Source organism: Euprymna scolopes, chromosome 45 (genome assembly GCF_053919585.1).
Source record: "Euprymna scolopes isolate OS-2025 chromosome 45, ASM5391958v1, whole genome shotgun sequence".
NCBI lineage: Eukaryota > Metazoa > Mollusca > Cephalopoda > Sepiida > Sepiolidae > Euprymna > Euprymna scolopes.
Genome location: NC_136526.1, coordinates 58,858,611 through 58,880,343, shown reverse-complemented (window position 1 = coordinate 58,880,343; position 21,733 = coordinate 58,858,611). Strand labels below are relative to the sequence as shown.

The 21,733-nt window shown below is 35.3% G+C and overlaps 1 protein-coding gene across 1 annotated transcript; it reads right to left on the bottom strand.

The window, feature by feature from the left end:
* Positions 1-5,336: 5,336 nt before the first annotated feature.
* LOC145269752 (uncharacterized) lies at positions 5,337-14,352 on the bottom strand. Its single transcript, XM_080125483.1, has 2 exons — positions 10,516-14,352; positions 5,337-5,900 (listed from the first exon to the last, which is right to left on the bottom strand). The coding sequence occupies exon 1, from the start codon at positions 14,260-14,262 to the stop codon at positions 13,051-13,053; it is 1,212 nt and encodes a 403-aa protein (XP_079981609.1). The 5' UTR covers positions 14,263-14,352; the 3' UTR covers positions 5,337-5,900; positions 10,516-13,050.
* Positions 14,353-21,733: the final 7,381 nt, after the last annotated feature.

The window sequence follows — 21,733 nt, the reverse complement described above, 5'->3', positions numbered from 1 at the left end:
AGGTAGTATAGTCTGTTGCGCACGTGTATTTTGAATTTCGTTACGATTTTATGTTTTAATATATTCCCGTCTCCTTCGAAAATAACTGTCGCTCCGTTTTGGGTCGCAGTTTTCACAGAAAATATATCCTATGGGTATGAAGGTATAAGTAGTGCCCCTTTTAAGGTAATCGTAATGGAGTTTCTGTTAGTGTCTAAAAGGCAGACCAGCATCTCCTCTTTTTAAGGCTAAGCCACTAGTTTTAGTTCCGTCTGCCAACTCCATGTAGTGGTTCTCAGAATGGAATGTTGGGTCGAAATTCTTAAATTTCTTCGCGTCTGTTATAATGTGCGAAGTGGCCCCTGCATCGACTAGTAGGTTTGTATGTGGTATTGAGTTCCGGGTATAGTAGCAATAGTCCTCCATTTTGAATGCGAAAGAGGTCGGATAATGGTTCAGAGTTCAAGTCAAACACTTCGGAAAACTCCTCCACCATAACAATATAAAACACAAAACATCAGTGCCATACCCGCCTCATCAAAATGGAACGGCTGAAAGAAACTGGCGAACTCTCTTCAAAATGGCAAGTTGCCTTATCATAGAAAACGGCTTATCAAAACACTGTGGAGCTATGCAGTTATTACATCGGCAGTTATACAGAACAGATGCTTCAACAACCGTCTAAAAATGACGCCTTACTACAGGACGACTGGGAGAAAACCGGACTTATCAAGGAAGCATATTTTCGGTTAGTCTTGCTATGCCTACTTCAACATAAAAAGAAAGCTAGACCCAAGATGCCCGAGGGGAATCTTCGTCAGATATGATAGAACCAGCCCGGCATATATTATCTACCACTCAGAAAACGGGAAAGTGTGTAAACACAGACTGGTAAAATTTACGAACAACACCAATGACCATCACACTTAAACACAAACCCACTCATCAAGCGATTATGACGCAAATTTCCCCTCAAGAAACTTAATAAAACATTTAAAGTCAAGGGAAAACCCTGAACGGTCCAATACAAACAAATCGAGTCTATAGTAGAAACTAGCTGTATGCGAAGATACCCGACGCATGCGCACAAAATGCTCAGCTACCTAGAAGACTATGTAACAGTAGTCCAGGATGGGAGCGGCCACACATTAATCAACACTGACTACTGCTACTAGGCCACATATGGCATACCCCGCATTTTCAGAGAAGCTGTAACTTCCCCAGCGACACACCACTGGATACAAGCGATGCGGAAAGAAATTGACTCCCTAAAGGAAAACAATGTATACCATCTGACACCCTTACCCAAAGGCAGAACGACAATAAGTGGTAGATGGGTCCCCTAAATACGAGACCAGCGTACAAACTAAGGGAGTAGACTACACCAAGATTTTTTCTCCGACGGCCGATATCTCATCAATCCGCATGTTAATGCAAATAGCTCTCCAGTTTAATCTAATAGACGTAAAACGGCGTGTCTCCATGCTCCAATAGACCACGAAATTTACATGGAACAACTAGAGGGATTCGAGACAAAAGGGGAAACAGACGAGAAACTAGTCTATTTACTGAACAAATCCCTGTATGGCCTAAAACAATCAGGACGAAACTGGAATCAACCCCTGCAGATCTACTTCAGCAGACATGGTTTACCCAAAATCAGGTGGACCATTGCGTTTATATGCGACACAACAATAAAGAAAAAATATCATCATCTCGTGGGTCGATGATTTAATGCTGCCGATAACATCAACTCAATAAATGAAACCAAATAGTCATTAACATCGGAATTTAACATGAAAGACCTCGGAAAGTTGCACAATTTATTCGGAATAGACTTCAATATAACCGAAGGTTATATCCAGATGAACCAAGAAAAATATGCGACAAAAATACTGAAAAGGTTTGACATGTCCGAATGCAAACCTACAACGATCCAATACGAGCAAAACCTGGATCTAGCTGGCAAAGAGGATGACATTGTTGACCCCAGGAAATATCACGAGGTCGTCGGGAGTCTAGTTTACCTTATGATCTGCACTCGACCAGACCTATGCTACAATGTCGGGAAATTATTGAAATATTTTTCCAAGCCATGAGAAAAGCATTGGGTGGAAGCTAAACCTGTATTGAGATACTTAAAGTGTACGACGTGACACCAACTGCACTACGCAAAAACAAATCACTCAATCCATCTAATCGTATACAGTGACGCTGATTGGGCATCTAAGCAATTCGACAGACGCCGTACATCCGGATATTGCTTTAGCCTAATTCAGGATTGACCACTTATTTGCTGTACGTAGCGCTGGCAAAAACCACCCAAGAGGGGTTATACCTTGTATAAGGAAATAGATCCACACCGAGACCACGCCCCCATCAAAATATTCAGAGACAGTCAAAGCGCTATAACACTTTTTAAGGATCCCATTCATCGGCAGAGATGTAAACACATCGACGTTAAGTAACATTTTATCAGAGAAGCTCTGAATAATAACAAAATACAATTAATTTACTATTTCACAGCAGACATTTGCATATTAAATATTAAATACGGTTTTACTGAATGTTTATGTTCGGCTTCCATACTTTTGTTCGGTAAAAAGAGACTAACAAAATATGAGGGGGGTACAAAATGCATAATATTTGTGCAATAATATTTTCAAATCGGTTTTAATCTGGCGATAAAATAGCTGCTAAGAGCCATGTTTAAATGAAAACTTAATACTAAAAAAAAATTAAACACAATTAAAAATCTACGTTGTAACAGAACATTTTGAAATAATGGAATTTTAATCGTTTTAATCTTTTAAAAATTAATTAATTTTTCGGAAGTTTCTTTTTCTTGGCGATTCAACTAATTATAGTGTATATTAATTCGAAAAACGCTATTAAAAAACATAATAATATTAAATTCACATCATTTTTTTTAATTGCAACTTCAAAACAAATTTAAATTCAAAAAAATGTTTTACTTATTTGAACTCTTATGTTTCATAATAAATAGAATTTTCGATAGATTTAAATATATTTTGTAAAATTTCGAAAAAATAAATAGGGGGCACGCATTATAAAAAGAAAAAAATTTCCCTCTTATCTTTTACGGAAATTGTATTTTATATGTAATTTCATTCTAAAATAGATAAGTATCGAAAATTCCACGAAAATCTGACCATTAGTTGATTTTTGCTAGATTTATTAAACACAGGTATGTTTTCATGTTCGAAATGCTTACTACATGAGAACGTTATTCTATTCCAGAAAATCTGAACTGCCTATATCTATTGTCGAAATCATCAAGCATAGCTTTGTAACTTTTAAAGAAAACATACTGCTTAAGGTTCCATTATTTAAAAAATAAAATGTAATTATTTCTATTTGTAAAAATGTTTAATTTTCATTATTTCTTTAATGATTATTTTGTGTGAATTTTATTTATTTTTTTATTTGTAAATTTTTGTAAAGTCAATTAATTTGAACACCATGCTTTATGAATGTTCTCAGAAATTAATTTTGTTTGTAATATTTTTAAAAATAAAAAGCTGACATTATGAAAGTTTTAATAAGATAAAGTAAAAAATATAAGTGTTATATTTCTGACTTTTTAAGGTAAGGATTTAAGGTATTTTATATTTATTTTTAGAAATACTTTTTTCATTTGGAGTATTTTCACGTTTGGAAAAACATTTAACTCTCTTTAGTTGTATCTTGAAGTTAGGAATCTTCCTGATGAATTTTGAAATCTGTGCTGAATTTCATAAAATCTCCATAGTTCATCAGATAGGAATACAATCAGAGAAGCCACAATTGTCAATAAGTTGCTCAATTGACAATATACAATCTTTTATACACTGCCTCACCTATTAACAATAATCAGTTATTGATTCATATGTGAATAGTTCAACGATACCTTCCCCAATATTTTTATGCACAGTGAAAATGTAGTCAGACTTACAAGCTCTCAATAATATTGTTAGAATTGCTCAGATTTGTAATTTTCTTTTGTATAGTATGCCACTAAATACTTGAAAAGTAGTGGATGATATATATTGAGTGTTTCAAGAGAAAATATACCCTCCTTCTGGGAATATTTGGGATGCTTATTTAAAAATAAAAAAAACATTCAATCTCACGACTTCTTATTTAAGCAAATAATTGAAAGTGTAACAAGTATTCAGAAATATTGGTTTCATATGTGACATATATATGTTGTAGACATATTACGATATTTCTTTCTTGGTTTATCTCATTATAAGCTATGCCCATAATAGTCCTCATAATTTGCAAAATCACATTCACAGCTAATCCCACCCTTTATAAGTAATATCTATTGCCATGCTAAACTATGATATGATATGTACGAACTGATCTTTGCAGTCTCTTTATTATTTTATATTTTTCCCAGGCATATGCCGGGACACAAGCCCTGCTCGTTCAATAATAATAATAAAAACATTTATGTATGTACCTTTTGCTTTGTGTTGCGTGACGACAGCCATTAGTGTGAGTAGTCATTAATACATTACACAAACGACATTATGCCAATAGGTTTTGTCTCTTACAATTGTGGCGGTGAGCTGCTCCATTATTTTCTTTCTCACCTGCTTTGCCAAAATGCTCACAAATTCATTTGGAATTTTAGGTGACAGATAAGAAGTGTCGATTTTCTTTCCCAGGTTAACTTTCACCAAATGTTCACAGAGCACAGGGTCATACTTGGCCAATAAATTTACCAATTCTAAAAAATCCCTTTTCTTGATCTCCTTCATCATTATGGATGTCTTTTTGGTGACCACGTTGTGTCAGATTCTGCTTGGTGAGAAACCTGATGATGTCTAGCCATCTAGCTAGAATTTTCTGCCGCTTTTTTGTTTCCTTCTCAATAAGATGTTGCTCTACTTTGCCAACTATCTCTCCTTCAGCAAGTCGGATCTCTAGATCTTTCCAGTTGAGAAATGCTTGGGCAATATTAATTGGATGTAAAATGATTTTTCATTCCAGAGACATTGTAGGATTTTAAAACACTAACCAAAAATTATTGTTTTCCTCATGGACATAACTTCTGTACGCTTTTGGGAGAGGTCTAAGCAATTATGCATAGTTTTACAACCTTACTAGTAAGACTCCAGGTTAGTGAACATTTCTACAATGTTAACGTAGCCTGGAAATGATGATTATTCATCATTTTAGGTTAAATTAATGGACAAAAGTTTAAATTTAAAACTAATTAAATGATAGTTTGCTTGAAGCATTGATGGTAAAGGGATATATGAAAGTTTTAAAAAAGCCAAAAGCAATCCGGAAAGGCCGGGGTTACAAGAGGAAATAAAGGAAAAACAAACGAACAAACGGATGGGTATGTTCGAGTAGAGAAATTCCCAACTATTTATTTATCACTCCTCCCCTCATTACATAATTATTTTCAACCAAGTTATTAGTATGTCCGGTGTATATAATTTTTTTTGCTGGAACTTTGATTAATTTCGGGAGACATTACCCCTTTTTCAAAAAGAAAACAAAAGAGGATAGGACCGCAGATAGAAGTTAGAACCGCAGTAAAATGTGACTACTTAAATATGTAGATAACTGGGGATAGTTTGTTTGTTATTACTATTTAGAAGGTACTTTCTCCCGAAATTAATCAAAGTTCTATTCCACCAACGGACTAATAATCTAATCAAAAATCGTTTTATTGTACAAAATTTTGTAAATTATAAATATTGAAAGAAAATAAATTCATATAAAAATACAGAAAAATTATACACATTTTTGTAACATTATAAACATCTGAAAGAAAACAAATTAATATACAAATACAGAAAAACTGCAAAAATTGTCTATGCAATTGGAGTTATATTATTTTATTTTAGTGGTAAGGTATAAGCGTATAATAAGTAATGTGATTATAAATGTCATTATTTCTAAAACCAACACAAAGTCAAGTATCTGCAGAATGTCTTCTTGGTTCCTCCTCTTCTCTTTTCTCTCTCCCAACAATCGAACACAGCATATAATAACAAAACTCTAAAGCACGTCTGACAGCACTGACTTCTGCCAACAGTCTCGCCTCCTCTTAACAACACAGGCTTTTTATATCGCAAAATCGTTCACCTCTATTTGCATATTCTTCTAACTCACGTGATCACTACTCTATAAATAAGAGTCTTGACCATTTCTTTTCTTTCTTTTTATTTATTTTTGGTGACCGACCCGCACGTGGTCTATCCAGGTAAGTCACGCATTTCTCCACACTCCCCCCTGATCTCATGATCACAAACAGGACATGCGGGCAATCGTCGTTGGCGGGTACTCCTTCGAAGAAGCACTTCCTCATTGCTGTTTTCTTCATTACCACCATCATTACTACCAGTCTGTTCCATTATCCCGTCTCGTGGTTCCATAGGCGGTGTCTCACAATCAGGGCAGGGGGGCAGTATCCGTCTTTGTCGGGTACTTCTCCGAAGAATCGGAGGCGTCATCTCCTCGGTATGCTCCATCATCCCTTCTCGCTGGGTTTCGCAATCACGGGGGGTGGGCAGTATTCGTCTCTGTCGAGTATTTCGATGAGGCATTACTTCCTTGTGTCCATCGCTCTCCTCACTATTGTCATCAGTATGTCCCATCATTCCCTCATCTGGTTCTGTTGGTGGTGTTTCTATGCTCACCTGAAGGGGCAGTAAGTGATCAGGATCATCTCTGAACGGTGTGTGATCCTCCTCATCGTCCTCAGAATCAGAAGAGGTATAACAAGGGCGGATATCTTTTACGTGACGTGGTATGCCACCAATCAACATGGTCTGAGGACTTATGATTTCATCTATTTTTCCCCGGAAAAATTTCGTAGTGCACCCAGCATTTGGGGGTTTTATCCAAACAAGGTCTCCCACCTGATATGGTGTATTGACAACACTCACCACTGATGGTATGGCATCAACTCCTTTCACACGCTGTTCATATTGGTAAATCCCATTGGCTGGTGCAGTTGCTGGTGTTGCATTGTCCTTGGGTGTTATATTATACCAGTACACAGCTTCTGGAATAGAGCACTGCGTCCTGGCTGCAATTCTTTTGATGGTGCGGTGACACCGTTCTGCTATACCATTACCCTCGGGATAATATGCACACCGATAATGCATTTTAATCCCCCATTCGTGCACGAATTTCTGAAATTCTTGACATCGAAATGTGGCGGCATTATCAGTCAGAATTTCAATCGGGGTACCACGTTCAAAAAAGACGGCTCTCAACTGTTGTATAATGCTGGCTGCATCCTGTCGTGTCAACAGGCGCCATATTGTGAAACGCGTCGGGCCACAATCCGTCATGGTCAAAAAATGTTTGCCCCCATAATGTGTTATGTCCATCCCTACTCGCTGCCAGTTGCCCTCCACCTCGAGCTTCCCTTTTTGCCATTGGGATGGTGCCGGATCAATTCTCTGACACTCTTCACACGAACGTATGGCTGCTTTCACTGATGCTTTTGTAGTTGCAGGGCATACTCTTCGGACAAAATATGCAGTCCTCTGAATTCCAGGATGTCCAATCTGCTGGTGCATCATACGGATCTGGTCAGGTGTTAATTGATCCGTTACAGTCGCGCATGTTTGTTGTTGAAGATCGGATCCCTGCCTCATTGCATCGATCCACCTCTTTGGTACTCGAGTCAAGCTATCAGCCAAATTCTGCATCGACGAGACTAACGTAATGTCTACCTGCAAGCTGTATTCGTCAACTAGACGCTTAATTATTGCTAGTCTCCTTCGTACTAGCATTTCACTTGCAGCTCTAGTCTTAACTCGAGCCTTTCCAGTCAAGGTGTCGGTTAACCAATGGTAAACACACAATGAGTCAGTGTGGAGATGCACAACATTAGTCTGCCATTGCAATGCGAGATTAAGACCTTTTAACGTGGCATCAAGTTCTGCCAAATTTATATGTTGGGCATCATTTTTCGGACGAAGCCAGCATGCATCTTCCACAACAACACCTAGTTGCTCCAACACGACACCTGTAGCCAACGAACTTGCGTCAACCCATGCATTTAGTTCGTTTCCAGACACTTGCCACTCACCCCGGGCAGGGTCATTCCTATGCACTCTGGACAACATTTCAGCCATCATTTGTTGGAGAGAATCATCATCTGCAACATCGTCCCATCCTTTTGTTACTGTAGTCACTCGTCTTTTCACCACTCCTGTTGCCGATCGGAGCCATCCACAGACAGGTAGATGTCCTACCAATTTACCACAGATAGAAAACACAGTACGTCTTGTTAATACATTGGGTAACTTTGGAAGTGGGCTCCCTCGTTTCCATCGCAACGTATTGCCCTCCTCCCAGACCTCGAGGCCTAGCACGGGCACTCCATCCTTTAGGCGCTTAGGGTCTTTGCTTATTAACCCAAACGCTTTCAGTTTTATTCGAACTGCATCCGCAGACATTATGTCCTCATTAACATAGATGTCATCTATGTAGGCTGAAGCAGCTTTTGCTGTGGTCTCATCCTGCATCAAAACAGTTTTAATAATGGATGTCATAATCAAGGGTGCTACGTTTAGGCCAAAACCCAAACGTGTCAAACAATATAGTTTTCCCTTGAGTAGTACTGTCTGAAACGGCCATAATGACTCATGGACACGTATCTGCAGGTAGGCCCTCTTTAGATCCAGAAGTGCTACATTGCTCCCTTTTTGACGCCACTCTCTCAGTTTAGCAGCGCACACATCTGCGTTTCCGGTAAACGCATCAACATGCCGATTCAACTCTCGGTAATCCATTACGGGACGAATTTTTTCTTTGGTAGGTTGTTCAACAGCCATGAGCGGAATTAATCCCTTGGGTGGTCCCAGACGTTCCTGTGGGTATGGTATTAACCAACCGTTGTCAATCCACATCTGAAGTTCTTCTTCATATGCGGCTCTATTCTTGGTAGAAACTGCATACTCTGGAATCGTGTTGCACAGCCGATCTGGTTCCTGGCCCATGGCCCATTTCCACTCTGCAGTCCACACCCTTTCGTTGTCATCAAATGTAGCACAGAAGTCCTTTTCTTCAATCGACATGGCTGCACAGACGTCTTTCCCTTCTCCAAGCCTGATACCTCTAGCTGCTGTGATTGTAACGCCTCCTAGTGCTTGTATTGCATCAATTCCAAGCAACATGTCGTAGCCAAGGGGTTTCTCCTGCATCACCAGAACGTCAACTTTAGCTGTGTCACCCTTCTCAGTGCAGATTGTGACTGTCCCTTCACCACAACATACCCGTGATAAGCCATTGATGGTCATAACGCCAACTGGGTTCCTCCGCCACACCGGACAGCAATGGGCACTAACTATAGACCGGGAACACCCCGTGTCTATAAGTGCTGAACACTGCACATCATCAAGTTTAACGCTAATGACAGGCAATCCTGTGTTTATTGGTTGGCAGGGGGCAAGGGTAGCGATAGTACCTTGCCCCCAACTTCGTTTCCCGAACAGTTGCGAGATATGTGCCCAAACTTATTGCAGCGATAGCATTGCACTGGTCTCTTTGATTGTGGATATACACCTCTCCTATCACTCCGGCACTCTTTAGCAAAATGATTGGCCTCCCCACATTTATAGCACACTGGGGTGGCATGCTTATTACTATCTGGAAGAGAGTCCACATTGCCTCCATGTCGAAAACGAGCTGCTGCTGCAATTGGTTCCTGTTCCTTACAGATGTTTCGAGCTCGGGCCAATAACTCATCAGTTGACAATTCATCGATTCTTGATGATGCCCGCAACAGTTTACTGACCTCCTCGGGTAGGCCTACCAAAAAAGCACAGCTTAATATTTTATCGTTGACCCCACCAAACGGTACAGATAATTTTCGCAGGTCGGCTAGGTACACGTCGACTGTTTCCTTGGGTTGAAGTGTCCGGCTCGTGAACTGTTGCCACGCAACAAATGGATCTGTACCAAACGCTGTATACAGGCTCTGCTTGATTTCATCCCAGTCTGGTTCATCCCCGAGTTGTTGGTAGACTGCATAGGCCCCTCCGGTTAGCCTCAAAGGGATAACTGTGGCTGGTTCTTTAATTTTGCACAGTTTACAGATTTTCTCTGCCTTTTCAATCCATTCAACGACAGCCGGTCCAGTGGTAGATCCGTCGAACTCGGGTATTAAGCGAATGTCGAATCTGTCCATTGTTAGTAACCGCACACCAAGCGCCGAGATAGCTTAAAACCAACACAAAGTCAAGTATCTGCAGAATGTCTTCTTGGTTCCTCCTCTTCTCTTTTCTCTCTCCCAACAATCGAACACAGCATATAATAACAAAACTCTAAAGCACGTCTGACAGCACTGACTTCTGCCAACAGTCTCGCCTCCTCTTAACAACACAGGCTTTTTATATCGCAAAATCGTTCACCTCTATTTGCATATTCTTCTAACTCACGTGATCACTACTCTATAAATAAGAGTCTTGACCATTTCTTTTCTTTCTTTTTATTTATTTTTGGTGACCGACCCACACGTGGTCTATCCAGGTAAGTCACGCATTTCTCCACAATTTCCTTCCATAAATTTTATAAAATGTTCAAATTACAGTATTTTTTCTTATAAAACGAACGATTTTTTATCAAAAAATTTCATTATTTTTATTTCATACAAAAAGTTATTCAGTTTTGTATGGATTTAATTTTTACAAAATATGTTTAAACATATGCACTAACAAATTGTTCCAAACGTTTACAGTGTCATTATTTTCCAATCAACTTCGTATTAGAAAGCATTTTTTCATTAAATCAATTAAACCAACTATTTATTTCCAACATAAAACCAACTGGAATAAAACTACAAGTTTTCCATGCATTATCAAGAGTATGGACATTGGTTTAATGCTAATAATAATATTTCCAAAATATGTGTTCGATTGTATTGCATTATAGAGTTACTAAAATAATATATGATTGCTTTGTAGCATCAGGATATACGATTCATTTGATTGAAAGGACCACATAATGTCTGTAAAATGTAAAAGTTTGATATGAGAAAAAAATGTTTATAAGTATTCGCATGCAGCATATTGGATTACTTATAAAAGATACAAAAGTTCTTTCCTCATTAAAGAAGACAAAAGGCAATGGATTCCAGGATAAGAAGTTATCTAGTCTTGTGGAGTTATCACTCTAAGTAACACCACTTGGAGAAGGGGTACCATTCTTCATAAAATCTAATGTAAGTTAGCCAAAGTGAGATCCTATTTGTGCACCAAATACAAAATGCTTTTTTTCCAGGGAAAAGTATCCTCATACCAAGTTGTTCTGACAAACCCGTGTACCGAGACATTAGTAGGAATTCAATTTCTCTTCTTCTCTTTTTTTTCATTTTTCGTAAACTTTTTCTTCTAGGGGATGGGACATCCAACCAGATGTCTGACATTTACCCCTATTTTAGTGAGTCCAACCAAGAGATCTTTTCAGGATTCTAGCCGTCCCTTTCAGTGCAATCGTTTGTATTTCACTTGCACTTGGTTCACCGGGTATGCTTGCTATGTACTTTTTAAAGTTCTTTTTCATAAGCCCAGTTGCTTTTCCCTTTTTGTTTTATTTTACTTCAGTCGAAGTTCTCAGAAATCAAGGGGCCCACGACCTGGGGCTGACACTTGAAGTCTATATGAGATACATAGATATTCGAATGTTCCATTAAACTTCTTTATCTCTCAAGCACTGAGTTAGTAGATAAATTGAGAACATAATTTTCCTCTCCCCAATTAACCATTTTTTTACATTGTAGTATATCTTTTATGTTGGTCTCATGGTCTTACTGGATTCCAGGACAAGAATTTATCTAGTCTGGTGGAGTATCCAGTTTCGTGCTATTACTTGAGGTAATATCACTTGGAGAAGGTGCACCGTTCCTCGGAAAAGCTGTGGGGTAGCCGTAGTGAGGAGATCTTATTTGGGCTGTGAATACTATGTGATTTTGAATATTTGGTCAGGGTTTACTTCTATGGAAAAGTATCCTCATGCCAGATTGTTCTGACAAACCCCTGTACAGAGAGACCTTAGACACTCGAGGATAGTGTCTAGTAGGCATTCAAGTTCTCTCCCCAGTAGGCATTCAAGTTCTAGTTGCTCAGTATGTCTTCGCATGTGAATGATCAAACATTGTTTCCTTATGAAAAAAGCCACATACTTCACAAGAATAGGGTTTCTCTCTTTGTTTCATTTTTCTTATCATTTTGTTTAAGCCAGGGATGGGGCATCCTACCAGATGCCAAACATACACCTGCTATTTTAGACACTCCAACCGAGAGATCTTTTTAAGATTCTAACCGTCCCTTTAAGTGCAATTGTTTGAATCTCCTTTGCACTTGGTTTACCTGGTATATTTGTAAGATAGTTTGTAAAATTCTTTTTCATAAGTCCGGTTGCTCCTATAATTACTTGGATGATAGAGATCTTCTTAAGGTTCCAGTTTTTTTCATGTCATACATAAGACCCTGGTATTTGGTAATCTTTTCCCTCTCAGCTCTGTTTAACCCAGCATCATTCGGGACACTAACTTCCACCAAGGTTGCTTCCTTCTCCTTCTTGTCCCATATTACAATGTCGGGTTTTATAGCTCCGTTTTCTAGGTACGTGGCTGTAGGGATTGCATAGTCATAGTGGATGGTATATGACTTGTTTCCGACTGTTCTTTCGGGTATATGTTCCCATGACTTCTTGCTGCATTCGATATTTAACTTATTGAAGATCGTCCAGTGGAGATATTTGCATACTTCATTGTGTCGCATTGTATAGAAGCCGTCCCCTAGCAGAACCTTACAGCTAGAAATCAGGTGGCTCACACTCTCTACTTCTGTGTGGCAGAACCTGCATTTGTTGTCTTTGCTGAGACCACTCATCTTTTTAAACGCATTAGTCATCAAGCCTTGATCTTCTCTCCAGTATGTGTTCGCATATGTTCCAACATGTGTTGTTTCTGTGTAAAAGAAAAGGAACATAATTCACAAGAATATGGTTTCTCTCCAGTATATTTTCCTATATGAATGACCAAGCTGGATTTATTTGTAAAGAACGGGAACATACTTCAGAGAATTATGGTTTCTCTCCAGTATGTGTTCGTATATGAATGATCAACTCGGGTTTCCTTTTAAAAGAAGAGCCACATACTTCACAAGAATATGGTTTATCTCCAGTATGTGTTCGCCTATGTTGCACCATAGTTTTTCTATATGTAAAAGAAGAGCCACATACTTCACAACAATATGGTTTCTCTCCAGTATGCGTTCGCATATGAGCCTTTAAGTCAGGTTTCCTTGTAAAAGAACGGCCACACACTTCACAAGAATGTGGTTTCTCTCCGGTATGTGTTCGCATATGAATAACCAAGTCTTGTTTCCGCATAAAAGAAAAGCTACAGACTTCACAAGAATATGGTTTCTCGCCTGTATGTGTTCGCATATGTTCTAACATGTTTTGTTTATGTGTAAAAGAATGAGTACACACGTAACAAGAATATGGTTTCTCTCCTGTATGTGTTCGCATATGAATGAGCAAGCTGGATCTATTTGTAAAAGAACGGCTACATACATCACAAGAGTATGGTTTCTCTCCAGTATGTGTTCGCATATGAATGACCAAGCTGGGTTTATTTGTAAAAGAACGGCCACAGACTTCACAAGAATATGGTTTCTCTCCAGTATGTGTTCGCATATGAATGACCAAGTTGTGTTTATTTGTAAAAGAATGGGTACACACGTCACAAGAATATGGTTTCTCTCCAGTATGTGTTCGCATATGACTGAACAAGTTGTGTCTATGTGTAAAAGAACGGCCACACATTTCGCAAGAATATGGTTTCTCCCCAGTATGTGTTCGCACATGTATACTTAAATATATTTTATTTTTAAAAGAAGAGCCACATATTGTACAAGAATATGGTTTCTCTCCAGTATGTGTTTGCAGATGTTGCAGCATATGTTGTTTCTGTGAAAAAGGACGGCCACATACTTCACAAGAATATGGTTTCTCTCCAGTATGTGTTCGCATATGTCGCAACATATTTTGTTTTTGTGAAAAAGAATGCCCACATACTTCACAAGAATATGGTTTATTTTCAGCATGTATTTGCATATGTTCTAACATGTGTGGTTCCCATGCAAAAGAAGAACCGCATATTTCACAAGAATATGGTTTCTCTCTAGTATGTGTTTGCATATGTGTTGCTAAATATTGTTTTCTTGAAAAAGAAGAGCCACATACTTTACAAGAATTAGATTTTTCTCCAGTATCTAATTTAGGGTTCATTTCCAAAGTTCAAATATTGACAATTACTTTTGATTTATTAGCTTTTTTATATTCTTTTTTATTTCTGTTTAAGTTTTATGAATTTATGGATCGTTTACAATTTATATTTGTTTTGTGTTAAATGAAAATATGTTATTAAATATAAATGATAATATATATAATGTCTTTAAATATAATTTATATATATATATATATATATATATATATATATATAAGAATTGTGCAGGTGATTAGGTCAATGTTTTAAAATATAATTGATAATATATATAAGAATTGCATAGATGATCAGGTCAATATATTTTAATATAATTGATAATATATATAAGAATTGCGTAGATGATCAGGTCAATATATTTTAATATAATTGATAATATATATAAGAATTGCGTAGATGATCAGGTCAATATATTTTAATATAATTGATAATATATATAAGAATTGCGTAGATGATCAGGTCAATATATTTTAATATAATTGATAATATATATAAGAATTGCGTAGATGATCAGGTCAATATATTTTAATATAATTGATAATATATATAAGAATTGCGCAGATGATTAGGTCAATATATTTTAATATAATCGATAATATATATAAGAATTGCGCAGATGATTAGGTCAAAGAATTTTATATCTACAGATGAATGAAAACGGAAAATATCTGATGAATCAACGACTGTTTATCTTATAAGATATTTACAGCTAACACAAATGATGCAACGTATATGTAGATACTTCAGATAAATATATATAATTTTCTGTGTAATTTAACTGATACTTCTACAAAAACGACCATTTTGCAGCCCAAATTGAGAGTCTCATATAGATTTTTTATTAGCTGTATTTTTATTAAATGAGTGTATTAGCCATATGCACCCAAAAGTACATTAGTCATATGCATTTGAGACAATTATTCCAATGAGTGCTCATTTTATTAATCCTAACGAGAAATACATAGTTATCAGTAAAATGTTTGTTTTTATAACCATGAAATACATTTCACATGGAAATGTTTTACAATATGTTAGACTTTAAATAAATAAGATTGATGAATATTGAAGATATTTTATAAATTCATTAAATGTTTGTACATTGAATATTATATTTTATACACTTTACATTATTTATGGTTTCTTTTATTAGTAACCCATAGCACGGGTCTACAAGATTTATATATCAATTATTTTTAAAGATCAAACAAATCCACTATTTTTATCGCTCATTATTAAAACCTCATATATTTTCATATTTATTTTTTCATTTAGAAAACTGTGAATGGGTCCATTAGTCATCTGCACTTGCGATAATTATTTCAACTAGTATCATATTTAATAAGTCTAAGAATAAGGAAATACATACTCAGATGTCAGAAGTTTTCCTCGTATTTTCATAAAATTATATTTCATAAGAGAAAAACTCGTATAGTTCAGAAGGATCTGATTTCTCTTGTTTTCCAGCTTTTAACTTTGTTCAATTTGCATTGTATTGATTGTTGGATATTCTGCAAAATAAAATAAAGACAAATATCAGTAAATAATATAATTTCATACATGTTCTTTGTAAAATACTAAGATGTCAATATGTATACACAATTAATTTTTAAATGGAAAAATTAGAGATAAACGTCTGCATTGTGAGCAAAAGGCACAATTAAATAATCATGCTATTTTTTTTAGAAGTCTTCAAATTTATTTTTGATTAAAATAAAAATATAATCAATAATAAATCCAGCAAGTTTTCCAATGTTTTGGTTCAACAATGCAAATAAATGCTTGAAAATTTTAAGAAATTGAAAACTATGTAAATCACCAACAAGCCTCACTTCAATATTTCGGACCACAGTTGTGTAACAAATACTGTTAACCCTAAATTCTTGACCCGAAGATGAAAACATGGAAAACAGTGTGCAAATGAAATCTGTGAATTGTTCAAAGCAGCAATAGAGGCTCGAAGTTAAGCAACATTGAGCCTGGTCAATACTAAATGGGTGACCATTTAGGACTTCAAGGTGCTGTATGTGCTCTCCGCTTATCTCGGCATTGTTTCCAGTCATACATGTTCCCATGCAGAAGTTTTATAGCAAACCCCATTCTCCCCAATGGTTTACTTCTACTTGTGCAGCTGACATATACGGCATAATCACGTTGACACACCGATTCCTGCTGGATCACCAGAGTTAAGCAACGTTGAGCCTGGTCAATGCTAAATGGGTGACCATTTGGAACTTCCAGGTACTGTATGTGCTCTCCGCTTATCTTGGCATTGTTTCCAGTCGTCCTGGTCTTCTCCTTGCCACTGGACCCAAACAGTGTCGATTCAGGAGAGGTGTGGTTAGGGATTGCGCGATCCTTGCCTCACAATTACACGCGCAACTGCCCCTACAGGGGAATTCTTGGTCTTTCGAGACTGAACAGAGGCATTGACATCGACAGGCAGCATCCATACTGCAGATTTATCTCATATAAGTCCAGTACAAACTTTATTGAAGCTAGAAGTTAGTTTAAGAAAGAAGTAGTGACAGCTAAGAGAGAATACACTGAAACCACAAGAAAATGCACTGAAGGAATTTGTTATTTCTAGAAAATCTATAACAATGTTGTAAATAATGGGCAATCAACAATACTCCCACGATCCAACAATCATGAGGCTGTTTGCATGGCAACTGAGAAAGCTAATATGCTTGCCAGTCAGTTTGCTTCAAACTCTAAATTGGACCCCAAAAACACTCCATTGATTATTTTCCTTTGTGGACTGACACAACACTAGATGATATGAAAAATACTCCTTCTCACGTTTATGATATCATATAAATCCTAGACACCTCAAAAGCATGTGGACTTGATCTTATTCTGGCTGTACTGTTAAAAAAATCCTCCACTGAGGTTGCTCTCGTCCTCCTCAAACTTTAAAACAATCCCTTAAAAATCTTGCTTTCTTGACTGCTGGAAAACTGCTTCTGTGATACAAAATATTTGAGTCCATAATTAATCAAGCTCAAGTCCATGAGCTTACAGCTGCTAAGCTTCTGGTTGACCAACAATATGGATTTAGTAAAGCCCGTTCTACAGCAGATATTCTAACTGTAATCTCTGAACATATATACCATACTCTTGTCAAAGGAGGGGAGGATAGAGCAGTAGACCTAGATATACTTTTCACTAAGTATTACACGATGGTCTCGGGAAAATCTCATATGGTATGACTGGATGAATACTTAATATAATTAAATCTTTATTAAATCAAATAAGAGAAGACACATGGTTGTTCTCAACGGTCATACATCTAAACAATATGATATAAATGTGGGTGTACCTCAGGGGTCTATCCTTGGACATTTATTATTCTTAATTTTGTTCCCCCCCCATTTTGAAATGTCTATTAAAATGAAAATAATTAATTTCTCACCTCAGATTTATATATCACAAATTGAAGATAAAAATCAATAAATAAAATAATCCAATTTAAAACAAAAAAATAGTTTTGTGCAAATTTACTTGTAAAGTCAAAAGTTTAAAACCTTTTTTAAAAAAAACATGTTGATTTTTTTAAGTGAAACCTTACATTTTAAAAATAATTTCCTGAAAAGATTGAATACCTACAACAATTTTTTCTGCTTCATTCAATGTTTTTTTAATTAAAAATAATCATTCCATAAAGAAGACATAAAATATATTAAATCAAAAATCATGTATTTCTTTAAGAGAATAAAAAAAATGGGGGTTTGTATTACTGTACACATAGATTCGAAAAAGTTGTCAAAAAACAAATATATAACAAATAAATGTTATCAAAGGCAAGATAAGTTACTTTTCTACAAAGCTGGATATATTTTTGTGTTTTTATTCAATGTAACATGTTTATTCAGCTCGAAAAACATGCAGTGTTTACCGATGTATTGGACAATTCTAAATGGCGGCCGACTCTCCCTTTAATACGGTAAGTTCGAGAAAAGGTGTTATAAGTAATAAACTAGACAAAATACTGTTAGAAATTCGCTCAATATATATTACCGTGACATAGGTTGACATATATTCGGTGTTTTTTTAATAGTATTTTGTTTAGTTTATTATTTATAACACCTTTTCTCGAACTTACCGTGTTTAAGAGAGAGTCGGCCGCCATTTTTAATTTTCCAATACATCGGTAAACACTGCATGTTTTTCGAGCTGAATAAATATGTTACATTGAATAAAAACACAAAAAATATATCCAGTTTGATAGAAAAGTAACTTCTCTTGCCTTTGGTAACATTTATTTGTTATATATTTGTTTTTTGACAACTTTTTCGAATCTATGTGTACAGTAATACAAACCCAAAAATGGAAAATTGGTCGAGTGGAATTTTTTTAAATGGCAAAAACTGATAAGTGAAATGTGATTATTTTTCAATTAAGATGACCTATATTGACTAACTTTTGTTTACAGCAAACACATGCCAGAAATAGAAAGGAGAGATTAATTCTGGAGCTTACAGGCCACCGGAGTTCTCAACTCGAAGAAAGGGAGACGTTTGTCTCCCCTTTCTTCCAGTTGTGACCATCCATCTGATATCACTGTATTTTTGAATCCTTGCTTAAAAAATTATTTTATCTAAAATGTACATGGAATATAAAATATAAATATGGATAAATTCTTAACAATGAAGAATGGAAGCACCCATTGATTAATGTTTTTATAGGAATGTGATTTTTTTGGAATTTATATATATTTATTATATTCGAAGTAAGTTAAAACTCATTGATTTTCTTGGAATCTTTTTTAAAGAAAAATGATTTTTAAAAATATTGCATATTTTGCTATTAAAGCTGTTATTATTTTAAAATTTGGTCTTTGCTTCGTTTATTGAAAACAAAATTAGAGTTTAAATTTCATTTTTCAAATAGTTATAAGCTTCGAAAGATAGTAAGTCTAATTATTCAAGTTTTTATCACGCATTTTTAATGGTGATTTCTGATACTGCTAGCCCAGCTTCATTAAAATAGAGTTCCTGGATTTTGGTGAATTTTGGAGTGAAGCGAGAGACACTTCCCGTTGATTTTTTTTTTTTTTTTTGTCAGTATCAGTATTATTCATCCACCTTTTTCGATGTGTTTATTGTAAAAATAATTTTCAAATCACTTTTAAGAAAAAATGAAACTTTAAAAACAAAAGTAAACAATAAAATCCCGATTAGAGTGATTTCTATCTATCATGGATTATGTTAGAGTACGTAATAATATGTTGGGTAATTGTGATGTTTTCAATATAAAAATAATTTTAAAGGCGCTTAAATAAACAAAGAAATAAACTTTAAAAACAAAAGAAAACAAAAAAAACTCGATGAGAGTGATTTCTATAGTAGCATTCTTCGTTTCTATGCAATCATGGAATGTTGACTCATTTCTCTATTAAAACAAAGGCAATCATAATGGTTTCGACGCGACCCTGTAGTAAAACAAAGGGAATCATAATGTAATAAAAAAAAGAGCTTCAAAAGCAATTAAATTAATAAATACTTACTTTTTGTTTGGCAATCTGTCTTTAACAAAGAAACGATTATATGATGAGTTAATTTAAACGAGACGAGTTTGACGGGTGGAAGTCAACATTTTAAGATGGCGACCGGAAAAGCAATTTCGCAGAAAATAAAAAAAAATTGTTTTTCCTTTTATTTTTGAGTTAAATTACAAAATATTTTTAAATTGCAAAATATTTTATTTTGAGTTAAATTACAAAATATTTTTTCATAATTACAAATTATTGGCGATTACACATATTAATGGGAAATAGAGGATGATAGTCGAATTGATGACTCTTATTTATTTATTTATTTATTTATTTATTTATTTGGAAACTTTTACCTCGTTTCCATCTTACCTTAAGGGCAAAATTGGGTGATATTGACAGGTTTCTTACCGGCCTTCACGATGAAAAATAGTTTTTATCAAAGTTGAATCAAGAAGCAATCTTAATTTAAGACCGAAAATATCGAAACGAAACGAAATTGGTTGTGTGTGTGTGTGTGTGTGTGTTTTTTTTTTTTTTTTTTTTTTTTACTGTATAGCTAAAAACAGAGCGCATGTTCCGGTTACGTCAGACTTGTGTTAACTATACGAATTATGGAAAAGCAGCAGCGATTTAATGATTTCTTAAAACCTTTGTTTATCTTCTTCAAACTAGAAATAATAATTAATCTTTGTTATAATTTTGTAAGGTTTTAAGATTTAGACATTTTAATGATTAATAATATTATAAACATTTGTATATTAAATATGAAATATGTATTACTGAATGTTTTTTTGGTTACCTATGGGCTTCCATATTTTGTTCGGTAAAAAACGACGCACCAAATATGAGGCGGGGGGGGGCTACAAAATGCGTAATATTTGTGCAATAATATTTTCAAATCGGTTTTGATTTGGCGATAAAATAGCTGACAAGAGCCATGTTTATGTAAAAACTTATTAGTTTTTTTTTTTAATTAAACACAGTTAATTAAAAATCTATGTTGTAACGGAACATGTTGAAATAATAGAATTTAATCGTTTTAATCTTTTAAAAAATAATTAATATTTACGAAGTTTCTTTTTGTTGGCATTTCAACTGATTATAGTATATATTAATTTAAAAAAACATAATAATATTACATTTATATCATTTTTTAATTGCAAATTCAAGGTAAAATTTTGTTCAATACGTGTATTTAAACTTTTAAAAAATACATATTTTTTTACTTATTTGAACTCTTATATTTCATAATAAATAGACATTTCGAAAGATTTAAATATATTTTGTTTGAATTTCGAAAAAATAAATAGGGGGGGGAACACGCACTAAAAATATTTCCCCTCGTATATTTTATGGAAACTGGATTTTATATGTAATTTCATTCTAAAATGGATAAGTATCGAAAATTTCACAAAAATATGACCATTAGTTGATTTTTGCTAGATTTATAAAACACGGGCATGTTTTCACGTTCGGAATGTCCACTACATGAGAACGTTATTTTAAAGCGCCTATTATGTAAACACGATTGTCGTCTCGCAATTTCATTATTTTGGTTTGATTAAAAAATTTTTTATAAATTATTACTGGTTTATTTTAAGAAAGAAAAAAAAATTAGCGGAGAGATAGAAAAGGGGGAAAAGTCCATCTTCACGAGGAGAATTAATTGTCGGGCGTACGTGCTGTTGCGTGCGGTTTCAAATCACTGCCTCCATTTGTCTTTCTTTCTCCACCCCGTTGTTTCTCTTCGCTTTCTTTTCCCTTAACCAAAGGATGCGATAGGCTAACGCGAGCTAAACGCATGAACATATCCGGGTTCAACGTACACATTCACCTTCCTTTTTTTTTCCGTCCTTGACTCCTACGCACGTTGGAATTCAAATATATCAAACAAAACACCGATAATTCAGTCAATCGACTTTTTACTTTTAAGACGAAATTAATTTAAATGAAATCAACAAACGCACAAGCTACTTTTGATT